This window comes from Salmo salar, chromosome 05 (genome assembly GCF_965601325.2).
Source record: "Salmo salar chromosome 05, fSalSal1, whole genome shotgun sequence".
Classification (NCBI taxonomy): domain Eukaryota; kingdom Metazoa; phylum Chordata; class Actinopteri; order Salmoniformes; family Salmonidae; genus Salmo; species Salmo salar.
The window spans coordinates 14,376,456-14,399,898 of record NC_138295.1 but is presented as its reverse complement, the minus strand read 5'-3'; the positions used below and the strand labels follow the sequence as shown (position 1 = coordinate 14,399,898).

At 44.9% G+C, this 23,443-nt stretch overlaps 1 protein-coding gene across 2 annotated transcripts in view; it reads left to right on the top strand.

Moving 5' to 3' along the window:
- LOC106604287 (transcription factor COE1) overlaps nt 1–23,443 on the top strand; it is a 108,286-nt gene that overhangs the window by 3,026 nt on the left and 81,817 nt on the right. For both annotated transcript variants that reach the window (XM_045717922.1, XM_045717920.2), the window contains exons 4-6: nt 3,922–3,977; nt 5,022–5,095; nt 20,520–20,588. In XM_045717922.1, the coding sequence (XP_045573878.1) occupies nt 3,922–3,977; nt 5,022–5,095; nt 20,520–20,588 (199 nt within the window). The remainder of the gene's footprint in view (nt 1–3,921; nt 3,978–5,021; nt 5,096–20,519; nt 20,589–23,443) is intronic.

Here is a 23,443-nt window from a genome sequence, read left to right as displayed (position 1 = left end):
AGACCTTTGGCATTCTAGTTGTCAATTTGTTGAGGTAATCTGAAGAGATTTCACCCCATGCTTCCTGAAGCACCTCCCACAAGTTGGATTGGTTTGATGGGCACTTCTTACGTACCATACGGTCAAGCTGCTCCCACAACAGCTCAATAGGGTTGAGATCCAGTGACTGTGCTGGCCACTCCATTACAAACAGAATACCAGATGACTGCTTTTTCCCTAAATAGTTATTGCATAGTTTGGAGCTGTGATTTGGGTCATTGTCCTGTTGTAGGAGGAAATTGGCTCCAATTAAGCGCCGTCCACAGGGTATGGCATGGCTTTGCAAAATGGAGTGATAGCCTTCCTTCTTCAAGATCCCTTTTACCCTGTACAAATCTCCCACTTTACCACCACCAAAGCACCCCCAGACCATCACATTGCCTCCACCACCTCTGTACGCCTATGTAGATATTCCATAAAAAATCTGCCGTTTCCAGCAACAATAGTCATTTACAACATTAACAATGTCTACACTGTATTTCTGATCAATTTGATGTTATTTTAATGGACAAAAAAAATACTTTTCTTTCAAAACAAGGACATTTCTAAGTGACCTCAAACTTTTGACGGTAGTGTATATCTTTTTTTTTTTTGTAGAGCATGCCACAGACTTATGTGCTCTACAAGAATGGGCAATCTTCTATCTCCATTAACAATAACAAATACAGAATTTGTATTTTAACTTCCCTGGGCTAGGTCCCACCCTAGTCAACAGCCAGTGGAATCGCGTGGCGCGAAATACATATACCTCAAAAATGATATAACTTCAATTTCTCAAACATATGACTATTTTACAACATTTTAAAGACAAGACTCTCGTTAATCTAACCACATTGTCCGATTTCAAAAAGGCTTTACAGCGAAAGCAAAACATTAGATTATGTCAGGAGAGTACCCTGCCAAAAATAATCACACAGCCATTTTCAAAGCAAGCATATATGTCATAAAAACCAAAACCACAGCTAAATGCAGCACTAACCTTTGATGATCTTCATCAGATGACACTCCTAGGACATTATGTTATACAATACATGCATGTTTTGTTCAATCAAGTTCATATTTATATAAAAAAACAGCTTTTTACATTAGCATGTGATGTTCAGAACTAGCATACCCACCGCAAACTTCCGGTGAATTTACTAAATTACTCATGATTAACCTCTGGACGGGCTCGTCCCGTATGCGGGATCAACATCCAGCGAAAAATCCTATCACCATTTTTTTTTTTTTTCAAATATAGGACTATTGTATATCGTTTTATAGATACACCTCTCCTGAATCGAACCACATTGTCCGATTTCAAAAAGGCTTTACAGCAAAAGCAAAACATTAGATTATGTTAGAGGAGTATATCGTAAAAGTAGCCACATAGCCATTTTCCGACCAACCACATGCATCACAAATAACCAAAAAACAGCTAAATGCAGCACTAACCTTTGACAATCTTCATCAGATGACACTCCTAGGACATCATGTTACACAATACATGCATTCTTTTGTTCGATAAAGTTCATATTTATATATAAAAACAGCATTTTACATCGGCGCGTGACGTTGACTAACTATTTTCCCTCAAATGCATCCGGTGAAACAGCGCTACAATTTACTAAATTACTATTCGAAAACATTTTTAAAATGTAATATTGTCATTCTAAGATTTATAGATTAACATCTCTTGAAAGCACCTGTAATGCCAGATTTAAAAATAACTTTACTGGGTAATCACACTTTGCGATAAAAGGGGATGCGATACTCAGAAAAATAGGCTACCGTTACAGGTCAGCGCCATCTTGGAACAATCGCATATCAAATCTACTCTTGTATACTATTGTCAATAATCCCTTACCTTTGATTATCTTCATCAGAAGGCACTTCCAGGAATCCCAGGTCCACAACAAATGTATTTTTGTTCGAAAAAGTTAATCCTTTATGTCCCAATAGCTTGTTGTTGTTAGCGCGTTCTGAAGGCTGCTCCAAAAGTACCGTCGTCGGCGGGACTCCTCTCTCAACAAAATGATTTTTTTTTTTTTTTAAGTTCGTTCAAACATGTCAAACGTTGTATAACCTAAATCTTTAGGGCCTTTTTCAACCAGAGCTCCAATAAGATTCAAGGGGGACGGTTGCATTGTCTTTCTAAACGTTTCGAAAGGGGAGGGTAGCCAGGGGCGCCGGCGTCATAATGGTGATGGCCCTCTCCATGTGACCACTTTCCACAGACTCTCATTCTGTTAGTTTTCACAGTAGGAGACTCAAACCACTTTGTAAAGACTGGGGACATCTAGTGGAAGCAATAGGAAGTGCTCAATGAACCATAGCTCACGGTGTGATCTATAGGCAAAGTGATGAAGTTGAGTCCGCAATTCAGAATTCCACATCCTGTTACGATCTGTCTCGGGGTTTTGACTGCCATATGAGTTCTGTTATACTCACAGACAGTTTTAGAAACTTTAGGGTGTTTTCTATCCACAAGTATTAATTATATGCATATCCTAGCTTCTGAGTTTGAGTAGGAGGCCGTTTAAAATGGGCACACATTTTTTTCAAAAATCGCTGTAGCGCCCCCTAACCTAGGCGACCGTCAAGACGTTCACAAAATACATAACAATTATTTTAAGAATTATAGATACAGAAGTCCTTTATGCAATCGCGGTGTCAGATTTTAAAATAGCTTTTCGGCGAAAGCACATTTTGCAATATTCTGAGTACATAGCCCGGCCATCACGGCTAGCTATTTTGACACCCACCAAGTTTGGCCCTCACCAAACTTAGAATTACTATTAGAAAAATTGGATTGCCTTTGCTGTTCTTCGTCAGAATGCACTCCCAGGACTTCTACTTCAACAACAAATGTTGTTTTGGTTCCAAATAATCCATAGTTATATCCAAATAGCTCCGTTTTGTTCGTGCGTTCAGGTCACTATCCGAAGGGTGACGCGCGAGCGCATTTCGTGACAAAAAATATTCCATTACCGTACTTCGAAGCATGTCAAACGCTGTTTAAAATCAATTTTTATGCTATTTTTCTCGTAAAATAGCGATAATATTCCAACCGGGCGACGTTGTATTCATTCAGGCTGAAAGAAAAAAATTGAGAATTCTCATGAATGCGCATCTCCAGTGTCACTGTTCCCAGGCTGACCACTCACAAATTCTCCTGCTGTTCTTCGCCCAGAGACAGCAGACACCCCATTACACTTTCTGGCGCCTTCTGAGAGCCAATGGAAGCCTTAGAAAATGTCACGTTACAGCAGAGATGCTGTATTTTCGATAGAGATGCAACTGAAGGACAACAAATTGTCAGACAGGGCGCTTCCTGTATGGAATCTTCTCAGGTTTTGGCCTGCCATATGAGTTCTGTTATACTCACAGACACCATTCAAACAGTTTTAGAAACTTTAGTGTGTTTTCTATCCACATCTACTAAGTATATGCATATTCTCGTTTCTGGGCAAGAGTAGTAACCAGTTTAAATCGGGTAGGTTTTTTATCCTGCCGTGCAAATACTGCCCCCTAGCCCCAACAGGTTTTAATTTAATCTGAAACCGAAATGACCATTAGGTCCATGAAATCTAATAGCATATATACATACAGTACAGGCTAACTATCTTTGTATGTTTCTCTATGTATCTCTCTAACATCTCTCTTTACTGTATCTCTCTTTTTACTGTATATCTCTCTCTTTACTGCATATCTCTCTCTACTGTATCTCTCTCTCTCTCTCTTTACTGTATATATCTCTCTTTACTGTATATCTCTCTCTACTGTATGTCTCTCTCTCTCTCTCTTTACTGTATCTCTGTCTCTCTCTCTCTCTCTCTTTACTTTATATATCTTTCTTTACTGTGTCTCTCTCTCTCTCTCTCTCTCTCTCTCTGTATGTAGGTATCAGGACAGAACAGGACTTCTACGTGCGCCTCATCGATTCCATGACCAAACAGGTACCATCTCTTTCATGAAAGGCAATGTGTGTGTGTGGGTACGTGTGTGTGTGTGTGTGTCTGTCTGTTTGTGTGTATGACTCACAGGTCTGAGAGCATGTAGTGTGGTTGGCTTGAGGTGAAACTGGACCGAGGATGTTGGAAGAGGTGCTGGAAGGGCCAGATGGTGCACTATACTACAGTCTGGCAGACCAACTGCTCACAAACACACACACAAACACAAACAAACACACACACAAACACACACACACACACAGACAGACAGACAGACAGACAGACAGACAGACAGACAGACAGACAGACAGACAGACAGACAGACAGACAGACAGACAGACAGACAGACAGACAGACAGACAGACAGACAGACAGACAGAGACACAAACACAAATACACACACACACACACACACACACACACACACACACACACACACACACACACACACACACACACACACACACACACACACACACACACACACACACACACACACACACACACACACACATATATAGATACACATTATGTATCTCATGATACCAGATGAAAACCACTTGGCAAACTATTTTGCTAACAAACCAAACCTCTCTCTCTCTCTCTCTCTCTCTCTCTCTCTCTCAATTCAATACAAAGGGCTTTATTGACATTGGAAACATATGTTTACCTTGCCAAAATAAGTGAAATAGATAATAAGCAAAAGTGAACAATTAAACATGAACAGTAAACATTCACATTCACATTCACTAAAATTCACATTCACTAAAATGTAAAATGTAAAATACACTCATAAAAGCTCCAAAGAAATAGAGACATTTCAAATGTCATATTATGTATATATACAGTGTTGTAATGATGTGCAAATAGTTAAAGTACAAAAGGGAACATAAATAAACATAAATATTGGTTGTATTTACAATGGTGTTTGTTCTTAACAAATCTTGCTGCTGTGATTGCATACTGTGGTATTTCACACAATAGATATGGGAGTTCATCAAAATTGGATTTGTTTTCTTTCTCTCTCTCTCTCTCTCTCTCTCTCTCCAGGCGATCACCTATGAGGGACAGGATAAGAACCCTGAAATGTGTCGGGTTTTAATGACTCATGAGATCATGTGCAGGTAAGATAGATAATGCATGCTGAGAGAGAGAGGGAGACAGACATAAATTCTGTGTGTGTGTGTGTGTGTGTGTGTGTGTGTGTGTGTGTGTGTCTCCCCCAGGTACAGTCAGAAGATCGGTTTATTCAGAAACGGCTTGTCAGTCTGCTTCCCCCTCCCCCTGTACCCAGAATGAAACGCTCCCCAGGTCCAGTGGGACCACAGCATGACCCAGTTCTGAGAGGGAGAGAAAAGAGAAAGAGAGAGAGATAAATAGAATGGGGCAAAGGAAGAGAGGGGGAGAGGAGGTCAAGAGATAATGAGATATAGGGAGGGAAAGGGGGAGAGAGAGAGGGAGTGAAAGAGAGGGAGAGAGAGGGGGCAGAGAGGAAGGTAAGAAGAAGGGAGGGGGAACAGGAGGGAGGTGGAGAGAGAGACAGGGAGAGGGGGGGCAGAGAGGAAGACAAGAAGGGAGGGAGGAGGAACGGGAGGAAGGTGGAAAGAGAGACAGGGAGAACTTGTGAGAAATAGAGAAGATAAGATGTCTAGGGAGATAAGTTCTCCCTATATGTCTCTCTCTCCCTCTCCCTAAATATCTCTCTCTCCCTATCTCTCCCTATCTTTCTCTCTCCCTATTTATCTCTCCCCTCTCCCTATATATCTCTATCTCTCCCCTCTCCCTGTATATTTCTATCTCTCCCCTCTCCCTATATGTCTCTCTCTCTCCCCTCTCCCTATATGTCTCTCTCTCCCCTCTCCCTATATGTCTCTCTCTCTCCCCTCTCCCTATTTCTCTCTCGCCCCTCTCCTTATATATATCTCTCTCCCCTCTCCCTGTCTCTCTCTTTCCCCTCTCCCTATTTCTCTCTCTCCCTATATATCTCTCTCTCCCCTCTCCCTATATATATATATATATCTCCCCTCTAACCTACATATCTCTCTCTCCCCTCTCCCTCTATATTTCTCTCTCCCCTCTCCCTATAGCTCTCTCTCTCCCCTCTCCCTATATGACTCTCTCTCCCCTCTCCCTATATGACTCTCTCTCCCCTCTCCCTATATGTCTATCTCTCTCCCCTCTCCCTGTATGTCTCTCTCTCTCTCCCTCTCCCTATATATCTGTATCTCTCCCCTCTCCCTATATGTCTATCTCTCTCCCCCTCTCCCTATTTGGGAGGGGAAGACCTGCCACCTGCCGCCCCTATATGAGTAGCCTAGGTAGCCTAATGGTGAGAGCTGACAAGGTAAAAATCTGTCGTTCTGCCACTGAACAAGGCAGTTAACCCACTGTTCCTAGGCCATCATTGAAAATAAGAAATTGTTCTTAACTGACTTGCCTAGTTAAATAAATATAAAATAAATATCTCTCTCTCTCCCATCTCCCTATCTCCCTATCTCTCTCTCTCTCCCCCTCCCTATATCTCTCTCTTCCCTCTTTCGATCTCTAACTCTCACTATATCTTGCTGTCCCCCTCCCTATATATCTCTCTCTCCCATCTCCCTATATATCTCTCTCCCCTCTCCCTATCTCTCCCTGTCCCTATATCTCTCTCCCCCTCCATATCTCTCCCCTCTTCCTATATATATCTCTCTCTCCCTCTCCCTATACATCTCTCGCTCCCCTTTCCCTATCTGTAACTCTCTCTCTCCCCTCTCCATATATCTTGCTGTCACCCTCCCTATATATCTCTCTCTGTCCCCTCTCCCTATCTGTCGCTCTCTCTCCCTCTCCCTGTATATATCTCTGTCCCCCTCCCTATCTCTCTCCCTATCTCTTTCTCCCCGCTCCCTATATATCTCTCTTTTTCCCCGCTCCCTATATATCTCTCTTTCTCCCCGCTCCCTATATATCTCTCTTTCTCCCCGCTCCCTATATATCTCTCTTTCTCCCCGCTCCCTATATATCTCTCTTTCTCCCCGCTCCCTATATATCTATCTTTCTCCCCGCTCCCTATATATCTCTCTTTCTCCCCGCTCCCTATATCTCTCTTTCTCCCCGCTCCCTATATATCTCTCTTTCTCCCCGCTCCCTATATATCTCTCTTTCTCCCCGCTCCCTATATATCTCTCTTTCTCCCCGCTCCCTATATATCTCTCTTTCTCCCCGCTCCCTATATCTCTCTTTCTCCCCGCTCCCTATATATCTCTCTTTCTCCCCGCTCCCTATATATCTCTCTTTCTCCCCGCTCCCTATATATCTCTCTTTCTCCCCGCTCCCTATATATCTCTCTTTCTCCCCGCTCCCTATATATCTCTCTTCTCCCCGCTCCCTATATATCTCTCTCTCCCGTCTCCCTATATATCTCTCTCTCCCGTCTCCCTATATATCTCTCTCTCCCGTCTCCCTATATATCTCTCTCTCCCGTCTCCCTATATATCTCTCTCTCCCGTCTCCCTATATATCTCTCTCTCTCCCGTCTCCCTATATATCTCTATCTCTCCCGTCTCCCTATATGTCTCTCTCTCTCCCTATATATCTCTCTCCCTAGCTGTCACTCTCTCTCTCTCTCTCTCTCTCCTCTCCTTATATATCTCTCTCTCCCCTCTCCCTTTATCTCTCTCTCCCCATCCTTATATATATCTCTCTCCCCTCTCCCTATATCTCCATATCTCTCTCTCCCTCTCTCTCCTCTCCTAATCTGTCACTCTCTCCTCTCCTTATCTGTCACTCTCTCCCCTCTCCCTATCTTTCACTCTCTCCCTCTCCCTATATATCTCTCTCTCCCTCTCCCTATATATCTCTCTCTCCCCCTCTCCCTATATCTCCATATCTCTCTCTCCCTCTCTCTCCTCTCCTAATCTGTCACTCTCTCCTCTCCTTATCTGTCACTCTCTCCCCTCTCCCTATCTTTCACTCTCTCCCTCTCCCTATATATCTCTCTCTCCCTCTCCCTATATATCTCTCTCTGTCCCCTCTCCCTATCTGTCGCTCTCTCTCCCCCTCCCTGTATATATCTCTGTCCCCCTCCCTATCTCTCTCCCTATCTCTTTCTCCCCGCTCCCTATATATCTCTCTTTTTCCCCGCTCCCTATATATCTCTCTTTCTCCCCGCTCCCTATATATCTCTCTTTCTCCCCGCTCCCTATATATCTCTCTTTCTCCCCGCTCCCTATATATCTCTCTTTCTCCCCGCTCCCTATATATCTCTCTTTCTCCCCGCTCCCTATATATCTCTCTTTCTCCCCGCTCCCTATATCTCTCTTTCTCCCCGCTCCCTATATATCTCTCTTTCTCCCCGCTCCCTATATATCTCTCTTTCTCCCCGCTCCCTATATATCTCTCTTTCTCCCCGCTCCCTATATATCTCTCTTTCTCCCCGCTCCCTATATATCTCTCTTTCTCCCCGCTCCCTATATATCTCTCTTTCTCCCCGCTCCCTATATATCTCTCTTTCTCCCCGCTCCCTATATATCTCTCTTTCTCCCCGCTCCCTATATATCTCTCTTTCTCCCCGCTCCCTATATATCTCTCTTTCTCCCCGCTCCCTATATCTCTCTTTCTCCCCGCTCCCTATATATCTCTCTTTCTCCCCGCTCCCTATATATCTCTCTTTCTCCCCGCTCCCTATATATCTCTCTTTCTCCCCGCTCCCTATATATCTCTCTTTCTCCCCGCTCCCTATATATCTCTCTCTCCCGTCTCCCTATATATCTCTCTCTCCCGTCTCCCTATATATCTCTCTCTCCCGTCTCCCTATATATCTCTCTCTCCCGTCTCCCTATATATCTCTCTCTCTCCCGTCTCCCTATATATCTCTATCTCTCCCGTCTCCCTATATGTCTCTCTCTCTCCCTATATATCTCTCTCCCTAGCTGTCACTCTCTCTCTCTCTCTCTCTCTCCTCTCCTTATATATCTCTCTCTCCCCTCTCCCTTTATCTCTCTCTCCCCATCCTTATATATATCTCTCTCCCCTCTCCCTATATCTCCATATCTCTCTCTCCCTCTCTCTCCTCTCCTAATCTGTCACTCTCTCCTCTCCTTATCTGTCACTCTCTCCCCTCTCCCTATCTTTCACTCTCTCCCTCTCCCTATATATCTCTCTCTCCCTCTCCCTATATATCTCTCTCTCCCCCTCTCCCAATCTGTCACTCTCTCTCCCCCCCTCCCTATATCCCTCTCTCTCCCCTCTCCCTATATATCTCTCTCTCCCCTCTCCCTATATCTCACTCTCTCCCTATCCCTATCTCTCTCTCTCTCCCTCTCTCTCTCCTCTCCTTATCTGTCACTCTCTCCCTCTCCCTGTATATATCTCTCTCCCCTCCCTGTATCTCTCTCTTTTTTCACTCTCCCTATCTGTCACTCACTCTCTCCCATCCCTATATCTCTCTCTCTCTGTCCCCTCTCCCTATATATCTCTGTCCCCTCTCCCTATATATCTCTCTCTCCCCCTCTCCCTATCTGTCACTCTCTCTCCCCCTCCCTCCCTATATCCCTCTCTCTCCCCTCTCCCTATATATCTCTCTCTCCCCTCTCCCTATATCTCGCTCTCTCCCTATCTCTCTCTCCCTCTATCTCTCCTCTCCTTATCTGTCACTCTCTCTCCTCTCCCTATCTTTCACTCTCTCCCTCTCCCTGTATATATCTCTCTCCCCCTCCCTGTATCTCTCTCTTTTTCCGCTCTCCCTATCTGTCACTCACTCTCTCCCATCCCTATATCTTTCTCTCTCTGTCCCCTCTCTCTCCATCTCTCTCTCTCCCCCTCCATATCTCTCCCCTCTTCCTATATATATCTCTCTCTCCCTCTCCCTATACATGTCTCGCTCCCCTTTCCCTATCTGTAACTCTCTCTCTCCCCTCTCCATATATCTTGCTGTCACCCTCCCTATATATCTCTCTCTGTCCCCTCTCCCTATCTGTCGCTCTCTCTCCCCCTCCCTGTATATATCTCTGTCCCCCTCCCTATCTCTCTCCCTATCTCTTTCTCCCCGCTCCCTATATATCTCTCTTTTTCCCCGCTCCCTATATATCTCTCTTTCTCCCCGCTCCCTATATATCTCTCTTTCTCCCCGCTCCCTATATATCTCTCTTTCTCCCCGCTCCCTATATATCTCTCTTTCTCCCCGCTCCCTATATATCTCTCTTTCTCCCCGCTCCCTATATATCTCTCTTTCTCCCCGCTCCCTATATCTCTCTTTCTCCCCGCTCCCTATATATCTCTCTTTCTCCCCGCTCCCTATATATCTCTCTTTCTCCCCGCTCCCTATATATCTCTCTTTCTCCCCGCTCCCTATATATCTCTCTTTCTCCCCGCTCCCTATATCTCTCTTTCTCCCCGCTCCCTATATATCTCTCTTTCTCCCCGCTCCCTATATATCTCTCTTTCTCCCCGCTCCCTATATATCTCTCTTTCTCCCCGCTCCCTATATATCTCTCTTTCTCCCCGCTCCCTATATATCTCTCTCTCCCGTCTCCCTATATATCTCTCTCTCCCGTCTCCCTATATATCTCTCTCTCCCGTCTCCCTATATATCTCTCTCTCCCGTCTCCCTATATATCTCTCTCTCTCCCGTCTCCCTATATATCTCTATCTCTCCCGTCTCCCTATATGTCTCTCTCTCTCCCTATATATCTCTCTCCCTAGCTGTCACTCTCTCTCTCTCTCTCTCTCTCCTCTCCTTATATATCTCTCTCTCCCCTCTCCCTTTATCTCTCTCTCCCCATCCTTATATATATCTCTCTCCCCTCTCCCTATATCTCCATATCTCTCTCTCCCTCTCTCTCCTCTCCTAATCTGTCACTCTCTCCTCTCCTTATCTGTCACTCTCTCCCCTCTCCCTATCTTTCACTCTCTCCCTCTCCCTATATATCTCTCTCTCACTCTCCCTATATATCTCTCTCTCCCCCTCTCCCAATCTGTCACTCTCTCTCCCCCCCTCCCTATATCCCTCTCTCTCCCCTCTCCCTATATATCTCTCTCTCCCCTCTCCCTATATCTCACTCTCTCCCTATCCCTATCTCTCTCTCTCTCCCTCTCTCTCTCCTCTCCTTATCTGTCACTCTCTCCCTCTCCCTGTATATATCTCTCTCCCCCTCCCTGTATCTCTCTCTTTTTCCACTCTCCCTATCTGTCACTCACTCTCTCCCATCCCTATATCTCTCTCTCTCTGTCCCCTCTCCCTATATATCTCTGTCCCCTCTCCCTATATATCTCTCTCTCCCCCTCTCCCTATCTGTCACTCTCTCTCCCCCTCCCTCCCTATATCCCTCTCTCTCCCCTCTCCCTATATATCTCTCTCTCCCCTCTCCCTATATCTCGCTCTCTCCCTATCTCTCTCTCCCTCTATCTCTCCTCTCCTTATCTGTCACTCTCTCTCCTCTCCCTATCTTTCACTCTCTCCCTCTCCCTGTATATATCTCTCTCCCCCTCCCTGTATCTCTCTCTTTTTCCGCTCTCCCTATCTGTCACTCACTCTCTCCCATCCCTATATCTTTCTCTCTCTGTCCCCTCTCTCTCCATCTCTCTCTCTCCACCTCCCTATCTATATCTCTCTCTCCCCTTTTCCTCTATATATCTCTCTCTCTCATTCCCTATATAAGCTTAGCAAAAAAAGAAAGATTCTCTCACTGTCAACTGCTTTTATTTTCATCAAACTTAACATGTGTAAATATTTGTATGAACATAACAAGATTCAACAACTGAGACATGAACTGAACAAGTTCCACAGACATGTGACTAACAGAAATGGAGTAATGTGTTCCTGAACAAAGGGGGGTCAAAATCAAAAGTAACAGTCAGTATCTGGTGTGGCCACCAGCTGCATTAAGTACTGCAGTGCATCTCCTCATGGACTGCACCAGATTTGCCAGTTCTTGCTGTGGGATGTTACCCCGCTCTTCCACTAAAGCACCTGCAAGTTCCTGGACATTTCTGGGGGGAATGGCCCCTAGCCTTCACCCTCCAATCCAACAGGTCCCAGACGTGCTCAATGGGATTGAGATCCGGGCTCTTCGCTGGCCATGGCAGAACACTGACATTCCTGTCTTGCAGGAAATCACACACAGAACAAGCCGTATGGCTGGTGGCATTGTCATGCTGGAGGGTCATGTCAGGATGAGCCTGCAGGAAGGGTACCACATGAGGGAGGAGGATGTCTTCCCTGTAACTCACAGCATTGAGATTGCCTGCAATGACAACAAGCTCAGTCCGATGATGCTGTGACACACCGCCCCAGACCATGACGGACCCTCCACCTCCAAATCGATGCCACTCAATGGTACAGGCCTCTGTGTAATGCTCATTCCTTCGACGATAAACGTGAATCCGACCATCACCCCTGCTGAGACAAAATCACGACTCGTCAGTGAAGAACACTTTTTGCCAGTCCTGTCTGGTCCAGCGATGGTGGGTTTGTACCCATAGGCTACGTTGTTGCCGGTGAAGTCCGGTGAGGACCTGCCTTAAAACAGGCCTACAAGCCCTCAGTCCAGCGTCTCTCAGCCTATTGCGGACAGTCTGAGCACTGATGGAGGGATTGTGCGTTCCTGGTGTAACTCGGGCAGTTGTTGCCATCCTGTACCTGTCCCGCAGGTGTGATGTTCAGATGTACCGATCCTGTGCAGGTGTTGTTACACGTTGTCTGCCACTGCAAGGACGATCAGCTGTCCATCCTGTCTCCCTGTAGTGCAGTCTTAGGCGTCTCACAGTATGGACATTGCAATTTATTGCCCTGGCCACATCTGCAGTCCTCATGCCTCCTTGCAGCATGCCTAACGCACATTCACGCAGATGAGCAGGAACCCTGGGCATCTTTCTTTTGATGTTTTTTGTCAGTAGAAAGGCCTCTTTATTGTCCTAAGTTTTCATAACTGTGACCTTAATTGCCTACCGTCTGTAAGGTGTTAGTGTCTTAACGACTGTTCCACAGGTGCAAGTTCATTAATTGTTTATGGCTCATTGAACAAGCATGGGAAACAGTGTTTAAACCCTTTACAATGAAGATATGTGAAGTTATTTGGATTTTTACAAATTATCTTTGAAAGACAGGGTCCTGAAAAAGGGATGTTTCTTTTTTTGCTGAGTTTATCTCTCTCTCTCTCTCCTTGTCACGTCGTTCGTCGGAAGGAGCGGACCAAAGTGCAGCGTGTGTATCGTTCCACATATTTTATTGAACTGTGAAACTATGCAAGATACACAATTAAACTAAAGAACAAAAACAACAAACCATGACGAGGAGGTGCAACATACACTAACTGTCACGTCCTGACCAGTAAAAGGGGTTGTTTGTTATTGTAGTTTGGTCAGGGCGTGGCAGGGGGTGTTTGTTTAGTGTGTTTCGGGGTTTTTGGTTGATGTTCTATGTTTTCTCTTTCTATGTGGGTTTTCTAGTTTTTTATGTCTATGTTAGTTTTGTCAATGACCTCCAATCAGAGGCAGCTGTTTGTTGTTTTCTCTGATTGGAGGCCATATTTATGTGTGTTTGTTTTCATTTGTGTTTGTGGGTGGTTGTTTCCTCGTATAGTCTGAGCACCTTACGGGACTGTTTTTCGTCGTTTGTTTTGTATGAGTATTTTCTTCCCTTCTAAATAAAAAGATGAGCACCTTAACCACTGCATATTGGTCCAATGATTTCTCCTCCTCAGACGACAATCTTTATGACAGAACCACCCACCATAAGAGAACCAAGCAGCGGAGGAAGGAGCAACAGAGGAGCTATTTAGAGTCATGGACATGGGAAGAAATAATGGATGGAAAAGGACCATGGAACCAGATTGGGGAGTACCGGCGCCCGAAGGAGGAGCTGGAGGCAGCAAAGGCTGAGCGTCGGAGGTACGAGGCACTATATCCTCCATTTCAGGAGGTGAAGAGGCAGCCCCAAAACATTTTTTGGGGGGGGCACACGGGGAGTTGGAGTAAGTCAGGCAATAGTCCTGAACCAACTCCTCGTGCTTATTATGGAGAGCGTTTGGCGGTGAGAGCACCATGCTATGCGGAAGTGCGCACGGTCTCGCCCATCCGCACGCACAGTCCGGTACGGGTGATACCAGCCCCCCGTAAGTGCCATGCTAGAGTGGGCATCCAGCCAGGGAGAAGTGCACCGGCACAACACATCTGGCCACCAGTGCATCTCCTAGGCCCAGGCTACCCTGCGCCTGCTCTACGCACGGCAACCATCATGACTCAGCACAGCCCAGTTCGCCCTGTGCCAGCACTCCGCCCGTGCAGGGCTACAGTTACTATCCAGCCAGGACGGGTTGTGCAGGCTCTGCGCTCCAGACCTCCAGTGCGTATTCATGGCCCAGTGTATCCAGTTCCTGCTCCTCGCACTAGCCCTGTGGTGCGTGTTACGGTTCTGGCGCCTCCAAAGCCAGCCCCACGCACCAGGCCTTTAGTGCACCTGCCCAGTCCAGTACGTCCTGTTCCTGCTCCTCGCACTAGCCCTGTGGTGCGTGTCACTAGTCTGGCGCCTCCAAAGCCAGCCCCACGCATCTGGTCTTCAGTGCGCAGTCCCCGTCCAGAGCTTCCAGCGACATTTCCCCGTCCAGAGCTTCCGACGACAGTTCCCCGTCCAGAGCTTCCGGCGACAGTTCCCCGTTCAGAGCTTCCGGCGACAGTTCCAGGTCCAGTGCTTCCGGCGATGTCCTACAGTCCGGAGCCGACCGAGACGGCCCACAGTCCGGAGCCGACGGAGACGGCCGACAGTCCGGAGCCGCCAGAGACGGCCCACAGTCCGGAGCCGCCAGAGACGGCCCACAATCCGGAGCCTGCAGAGATGGCCCACAGTCCGGAGCCTGCAGAGACGGCCCACAGTCCGGAGCCTGCAGAGACGCTCCGCATCGCTGAGTCTCCAGAGACGCTCCTCATCCCTGAGTCTCCAGAGACGCTCCTCATCCCTGAGTCTCCAGAGACGCTCCTCAGCCCTGAGTCTCCAGCGACGCGCCTCAGCCCGAGGTCTCCAGCGACGCGCCTCAGCCCGAGGTCTCCAGCGACGCGCCTCAGCCCGAGGTCTCCAGCGACGCGCCTCAGTCCGAGGTCTCCAGCGACACACCTTAGCCCAGAGCCTTCAGCAGTGGTCTACAGCCATGAGCCTTCAAGGGGGGTGGGCAGGTTAGGATGGGGACTAAAGCCGGAGCCTGAGCCACCTACGTAGTTGGAGGATTGGGGAGAGGGGGGTGTAGCACGGGAGCCATCGGTGACGGTAGCCACCCTCCCTTTCCTCCCTTTAAGTTTGGGGTTATTTTTGTGGGAGTTTCGTGTTTCGGTGCATCCGGGGTCTGCACCTATGTGGGGGGGGGGGGGGGGGTACTGTCACGTCCTGACCAGTAAAAGGGGTTGTTTGTTATTGTAGTTTGGTCAGGGCGTGGCAGGGGGTGTTTGTTTAGTGTGTTTCGGGGTTTTTGGTTGATGTTCTATGTTTTCTATTTCTATGTGGGTTTTCTAGTTTTTTATGTCTATGTTAGTTTTGTCAATGACCTCCAATCAGAGGCAGCTGTTTGTTGTTTTCTCTGATTGGAGGCCATATTTAAGTGTGTTTGTTTTCACTTGTGTTTGTGGGTGGTTGTTTCCTCATATAGTCTGAGCACCTTACGGGACTGTTTTTCGTCGTTTGTTTTGTATGAGTATTTTCTTCCCTTCTAAATAAAAAGAAGATGAGCACCTTAACCACTGCATATTGGTCCAATGATTTCTCCTCCTCAGACGACGAACTTTATGACACTAACTCAAAAACAATCTCTCACAAACCCAGGTGGGAAAAGCAACTACTTAAGTATGATCTCCAATTAGAGACAACGATGACCAGCTGCCTCTAATTGGAGATCATCCCAAAAAAGCCCAACATAGAAATACAAAAACTAGAACATAACAACATAGAAAATCTAAACTAGAAAAAAAACCTGTCACGCCATGACCTACTCTACCATAGAAAATAACAGCTTTCTATGGTCAGGACGTGACACTCCTCCTCCATATATATCTCTTTCTCCCCTCTCCCTATGTCGTTCTCTTTCTCCCCTCCCCTCCCTCTATCTCTCTCTCCCTTTCTCTCTCTCTCTGTCTCTCTCTCTCTTTCTTTTAGGGATTTATTGGCATGGGAAACATATGTTAATGTTGCCAAAGCAAGTGAAGTGGATAATAAACAAAAGTGAAATAAAAATGAACAGTAAACATCACACTCACAGAAGTTCCAAAAGAACAAACACATTTCAAAATGTCATATTATGTCTCTATACAGTGTTGTAAGGATGTGCAAATAGTTCAAATACAAAAGGGAAAATAGATAAACATAAATATGGGTTGTATTTACAATGGTGTTTGTTCTTCACTGGTTGCCCTTTTCTGGTGGGAGCAGGTCACAAATCTTGCTGTTATGATGGCACGCTGTGGTATTTCACCGAGTAGATAAGTGAGTTGATTAAAATTGGTTTTGTTTTCAAATTCTTTGTGGAGCTGTGTAATCTGAGGGAAATATGTGTCTCTATGGTCGTACATTTGGCAAGAGGTTAGGAAGTGCAACTCAGGATCCACCTCATTATGTGGGCAGTGTGCACATAGCCTGTCTTCTCTTGAGAGCCAGGTCTGTCTACGGCAGCCTTTCTCAATAGCAAGGCTATGCTCACTGGTTCTGTACATAGTCAAAGCTTTTCTTAAGTTTTGGTCAGTCACGGTGGTCAGGCATTCTGCCACTGTATACTCTCTGTTGAGGACCAAATACCATTCTTGTTTGGCGTTGTTTTTTGTTAATTCTATCCAATGTGTCAAGTAATTATCTTTTTTTTTCTTATGATTTGGTTGGGTCGAATTGTGTTGCTGTCCTGGGGCTCTGTGGGGTCTGTTTGTGTTTCTGAACAAAGTCCCAGGACCAGCTTACTTAGGGGACTCTTCTCCAGGTTAATCTCTCTGTAGGTGAAGACTTTATTATGGAAGGTTTGGGAATAGCTTCCTTTTAGGTGGTTGTCGAATTTAAGTTCTCTTTTCTGTATTTTGATAATTAGTGGGTAACGGCCTTATTCTGCTCTTCATGCATTATTTGGTGTTTTACGTTGTACACGGATTATATTTTAGCAGAAATCTGCTTGCAGACTCATAAGTTGGTGTTTGTCCCATTTTGTGAATTCTTGGTTGGTGAACGGACCCCAGACCTCACAACCATAAAGGGCAATGAGTTCTTTAACTGATTGAAGTATTTTTAGCCAGATTCTAATTGGTATGTTGAATTTTATGTTCCTTTTGATGGCATAGAAGGCCCTTATTGCCTTGTCTCTCAGCTCATTCACAGCTTTGTGGAAGTTACCTGTGGCGCTGATGTTTAGGCTGAGGTCTGTGTAGTTTTTTGTGTGCTCTAGGGCAGCGGTGTCTAGATGGAATTTGTATTTGTGGTCCTGGCGACTGGACCTTTTTTGGAACACCATTATCTTTGTATTTTTTGTCTGTGCAGAAGATCTAGGTGCTGCTGTAGGCCCACCTTGGTTTGCGACAGATCATCAACAAACAGTAGACATTTGACTTCAGATTTTACTAGGGTGAGGCCAGGTGCTGCAGACTGTTCTAGTGCCCTCGCCAATTCATTGATGTATGTACTGAAGAAGGTGGGGATTAAGCTGCATCCCTGTCTCACCCCACGGCCCTGTGTAAAGAAATGTGTTTTGTTTTTGCCAATTTGAACTGATTGTGTTAATGGATTTTTTAATGTAGTATGTTTTTCCACCAACACCACTTTCCATCAATTTGTATAGCAAACCCTCATGCCGAATTGAGTTCAAAGCTTTTTTGAAATCAACAAAGAATGAGAAGACCTTGGCTTTTTTTGGTTTATTTGTTTGTCAATTATGGTGTGCAGGGTGAATATGTGGTCTGTTGTATGGTATTTTGGTAAAAAGTAAATTTGACATTTGCTCAGTACATTGTTTTCATTGAGGAAATGTACGAGTCTGCTGTTAATAACAATGCAGAGGATTTTCCCAAGGTTGCAGTTGACGCATGTCCCACAGTAGTTATTGGGGTCAAATTTGTCTCCACTTTTGTGGATTGGGGTGATCAGTCCTTGGTTCCAAATATTGGGGAATATGACAGAGCTGAGGATGATGTTAAAGAGTTTAAGTATAGCCAATTGTAATTTGTGGTCTGTATATTTGATCATTTCATTGAGGATACCATCAACACCACAGGTATTTTTGGGTTGGAGGGTTTGTATTTTGTTCTGTACTTCATTCAATCTAATTGGATAATCCAGTGGGTTCTGGTAGTCTTTAGTAGTTGATTCTAAGATTTGTATTTGATCATATCTATGTTTTTGCTATTTGTTCTTTGTTATAGGGCCAAAAAGATTGGAGAAGTAGTTTTTTATTTTTTATTTATTTTTATTTCACATTTATGGATAATCCAGTGGGTTCTGGTAGTCTTTAGTAGTTGATTCTAAGATTTGTATTTGATCATATCTATGTTTTTGCTATTTGTTCTTTGTTATAGGGCCAAAAAGATTGGAGAAGTAGTTTTTTATTTATTTTTTATTTATTTTTATTTCACATTTATTTAACCAGGTAAGCTAGTTTTACAACTGTGACCTGGCCAAGATAAAGCAAAGCAGTGTGACACAAACAACAATACAGTGTTACACATGGAATAAACAAGTGTACAGTCAATAACACAATAGAAAAAAAGAAAGTCTATATACAGTGTGTGCAAATGGCATGAGGAGGTAATGCAATAAATAGGCCATAGTAGCGAAATAATTACAGTTTAGCAAATTAACACTGGAGTGATAGATGTGCAGATGATGATGTGCAAGTAGAGATACTGGTGTGCAAAAGAGCAGAAAAGTAAATAAAAACAATATGGGGATGAGGTAGGTAGATTGGGTGGGCTATTTACAGATGGGCTATGTACAGCTGCAGCGATCGGTTAGCTGCTCAGATAGCTGATGTTTAAAGTTAGTGGGGAAAATATGTCTCCAGCTTCAGCGATTTTTGCAATTCGTTCCAGTCGTTCCAGTTAATCCATGTATCTCCGTTTTGGAAAGATAACTCTTTGTATTGTTGTTTGTTTATTGCTGTTTTTTCTTTTTCTGTAGTGTAATTCTGTATTGTTTTAGTGATTCACCATAGTGAAGGCGTTAGGCTCAGGTTTTCTGGGTCTCTATGTTTTTGGTTGGACAGGTTTCTCAATTTCTTTCTTAGGTTTTTGCATTCTTCATCAAACCATTTGTCATTGTTGTTCATTTTCTTAGGTTTTTAGATTTTATAAGGAAGCTGAGCAGTATACTGTTGTACTGAGAGGTATACCAATATACTGTTTATGTTTTTCTACTAAGTTTACACCTTCACTGTTACAGTGGAACGTTTTGTCCAGGAAGTTGTCTAAAAGGGATTGAATTTGTTGTTGCTTAATTGTTTTTTGGTAGGTTTACACACTACTTTCCTTCCATCTATAGCATTTCCTAATATTATTCAGTTCCTTTGGCTTTGATGCCTCATGATTGAGTATTTCTCTGTTCAAGTAGAGTGTGATTTTGCTGTGATCTGATAGGGGTGTCAGTGGGCTGACTGTGAATGCTCTGAAAGACTCTGGGTTGAGGTCAGTGATAAAGTAGTCTACAGTACTACTGCCAAGAGATGAGCTATAGGTGTCACTACCATAGGAGTCCCCTTGAAGCCTACCATTGACTATGTACATACCCAGCGTGCGACAGACCTGCAGGAGTTGTGACACATTTTTGTTGTTTATGTTGTCATAGTTGTGCTTAGGGGGGTATATGGGGGAGGGAATGCTATCACCTCCAGGCAGGTGTTTGTCTCCCTGTGTGCTGAGGGTGTCCGGTTCTTGTCCAGTTCTGGCATTAAGTCACCACAGACTAGTGCATGTCCCTGAGCCTGGAAATGATTGATTTCCCCCTCCAGGATGCAGAAGCTGTCTTCATTAAAGTTTGGGCATTCTAGTGGGGGGATATAAATAGCACACAGGAGAACATTTTTCTCTGTTGAGATAATTTCCTTTGTAATTTATAGCCAAATATAAAATGTTCCTGTTTTGATTAATTTAATAGAGTGAGTTAGGACTGCTCTCTGCCAAATTAGCGTACCCCCCCGAGTCCCTTCCCAGCTCTCTGTGACCTAGGGGGCAACCAGTGGGTCCATCTCCTCTATACCATTTTTCTTGTAGGATGACAATGTCTCTATTTCTGATTTCTTTGGTGAAGTCCAGGTTCCTGCTCTTTTGACCAAAATCAGATGACCTTGGGACTTGGATTTTCCAGGATGAGATAGTGAAGGCTTTGTGTTCCATAAAGTGTCCAATGTTATTCGTCTCACTCTCTCTCACTCTCTCTTCCCTCTCCCTATCTTTCACTCTCTCACCCCTCTTCTTATCTCTCTCCTCTCTCTCACTCTCGCTCTCTATCTATCTCCGTCTATGTTTATTTCTTTCCATCTCTCTTTCACCTCTCTCTTCCTATCTCTCTCTCTCCCTATCTCTCTCTCTCCCTCTTTCTCTCCCTATCTCTCCCTCTCTCAGTCGGTGTTGTGATAAGAAGAGTTGTGGCAACAAAAACGAGACACCCTCTGACCCCGTCATCATTGACAGGTAAGCAGGCTCCCCCCTCTCACCTGTCCCAGTTGTCATGGTGATGTACTTGTGTATACCACTGTGCTGCCAGTGATGTGTACAGAGGAGGAAGGTATGCCAGGGTGTGAGAGTGTGTGGGTGTGTGATGAGCATTGAGCAGCTCAGGGTTGCTTCTGTCAAGTCTTGGTTGTTATGTTGAGTTGTCTCAGTAAAACAACCTGAACCTCCAGCTCATACAGTATCTGTATCAGTCCTCCTAACAATCCCATACAGTACCTGTATCAGCCCTCCTAACAATCCCATACAGTAACTCCCTCATTAGTTGACTTTGCTTAATGTCCTCCTTCCTGTGGTTTTGCTGCAGTGACCTGTTTCTCAAAAATGACTCTTAACGAGACCACGCTAATTAGACAATCACTCCCATTACTCTTCCAGAAGTGTGTGTGTGTGTGTGTGTGTGTGTGTGTGTGTGTGTGTGTGTGTGTGTGTGTGTGTGTGTGTGTGTGTGTGTGTGTGTGTGTGTGTGTGTGTGTGTGTGTGTGTGTGTGTGTGTGTGTGTGTGTGTGTGTGTGTTTGCCTGGCTCATTATCCTGTAAAATGTCTGGGAATTATTATTATTTATAGTTATTCATTGTTATTGTGAATTATTGTTATTTTATTGTGTTACTATTTCCTTTTTTTATTTAGCAAATTGTTCTTACTTTTTAACTCTGCATCTTTGGGAAGGGCTCATAACTAAGCCTTTCACGGTAAAGTCTACACCTGTTGTATTCAGCGCATGTGACAAATAGAATTAGATTTAATTTCAAACAGCAGATAGCTGACCTACTCTTATTTAACAAACCAAATAACAGCAGAGGAGGAGAGAGAAGAGAGGAGAGAGAAGACAGGAGAGAGATGAGAGAGAAGACAGGAGAGAGGAGAGAGAAGACATTGAGAGAGATGAGAGGAGAGAGAAGACAGGAGAGAGATGAGAGAGAAGACAGGAGAGAGGAGAGAGAAAGATGAGAGAGAAGACAGGACAGAGATGAGAGGAGAGAGAAGACAGGAGAGAGATGAGAGAGAAGACAGGAGAGAGGAGAGAGAAAGATGAGAGAGAAGACAGGAGAGAGATGAGAGAGAAAGATGAGAGAGAAGACAGGAGAGAGATGAGAGGAGAGAGAAGACAGGAGAGAGATGAGAGAGAAGACAGGAGAGAGGAGAGAGAAAGATGAGAGAGAAGACAGGAGAGAGATGAGAGGAGAGAGAAGACAGGAGAGAGATGAGAGAGAAGACAGGAGAGAGGAGAGAGAAAGATGAGAGAGAAGACAGGAGAGAGATGAGAGAGAAGACAGGAGAGATGAGAGAGAAGACAGGAGAGAGATGAGAGAGAAGACAGGAGAGATGAGAGAGATGAGAGAGAAGACAGGAGAGAGATGAAAGAGAAGACAGGAGAGAGATGAGAGAGAAGACAGGAGATAGGAGAGAGATGAGAGAGAAGACAGGAGAAAGATGAGAGAGAAGACAGGAGAGAGATGAGAGAGAAGACAGGAGAGAGGAGAGAGAAAGATGAGAGAGAAGACAGGAGATAGATGAGAGAGAAGACAGGAGAGATGAGAGAGAAGACAGGAGAGAGATGAGAGAGAAGACAGGAGAGATGAGAGAGATGAGAGAGAAGACAGGAGAGAGATGAGAGAGAAGACAGGAGAGAGGAGAGAGAAAGATGAGAGAGAAGACAGGAGAGAGATGAGAGAGAAGACAGGAGAGATGAGAGAGAAGACAGGAGAGAGATGAGAGAGAAGACAGGAGAGATGAGAGAGATGAGAGAGAAGACAGGAGAGAGATGAGAGAGAAGACAGGAGAGAGATGAGAGATGAGAGAGAAGACAGGAGAGAGGAGAGAGATGAGAGAGAAGACAGGAGAAAGATGAGAGAGAAGACAGGAGAGAGATGAGAGAGAAGACAGGAGAGAGGAGAGAGATGAGAGAGAAGACAGGAGAGAGATGAGAGAGAAGACAGGAGAGAGATGAGAGAGAAGACAGGAGAGATGAGAGAGATGAGAGAGAAGACAGGAGAGAGATGAGAGAGAAGACAGGAGAGAGATGAGAGAGAAGACAGGAGAGATGAGAGAGAAGACAGGAGAGAGATGAGAGAGAAGACAGGAGAGAGATGAGAGAGAAGACAGGAGAGAGATGAGAGAGATGAGAGAAAAGACAGGAGAGAGGAGAGAGATGAGAGAGAAGACAGGAGAAAGATGAGAGAGAAGACAGGAGAGAGATGAGAGAGAAGACAGGAGAGATGAGAGAGAAGACAGGAGAGAGGCTGTTGTTCAGCGTAGGACAGGTGGTTATAATAGTGTTTCAAGGGGAAGTTGAAGTTGTATAATTGAGTCTCTTTCGATGACAAAGACTGACCAGGTGAATCCAAGTTAAAGCTATGATCCCTTATGGATGTCACTTGTTAAATCCACTTCAATCAGTGTAGATGATGGGGAGGAGACAGGTTAAAGAAGGATTTTTAAACCTTGATACAATTGAGACATGGATTGTGTATGTGTGCCATTCAGAGTGTGAATGGGCAAGACAAAAAATGTAAGTTCCTTTCAAGAACTACAACACTTCTGGGTTTTTCACACTAAACAGTTGCCCATGTGTATCAAGAATGGTCCACCACCCATTGTCCTATCCAGCCAACTTTAAATGTTTATTTAACTTGGCAAGTCAGTTAAGAACAGATTCATATTTACAATGACGGCCTACACCGGCCAAACCCGGACGACGCTGGGCTAATTGTGTGCCGCCCTATGGGACTCACAATCACGGCCAGTTGTGATACAGCCTGGATTTGAACCAGGGGGTCTGTAGAGACGCCTCAAACACTGAGATGCAGTGCCTT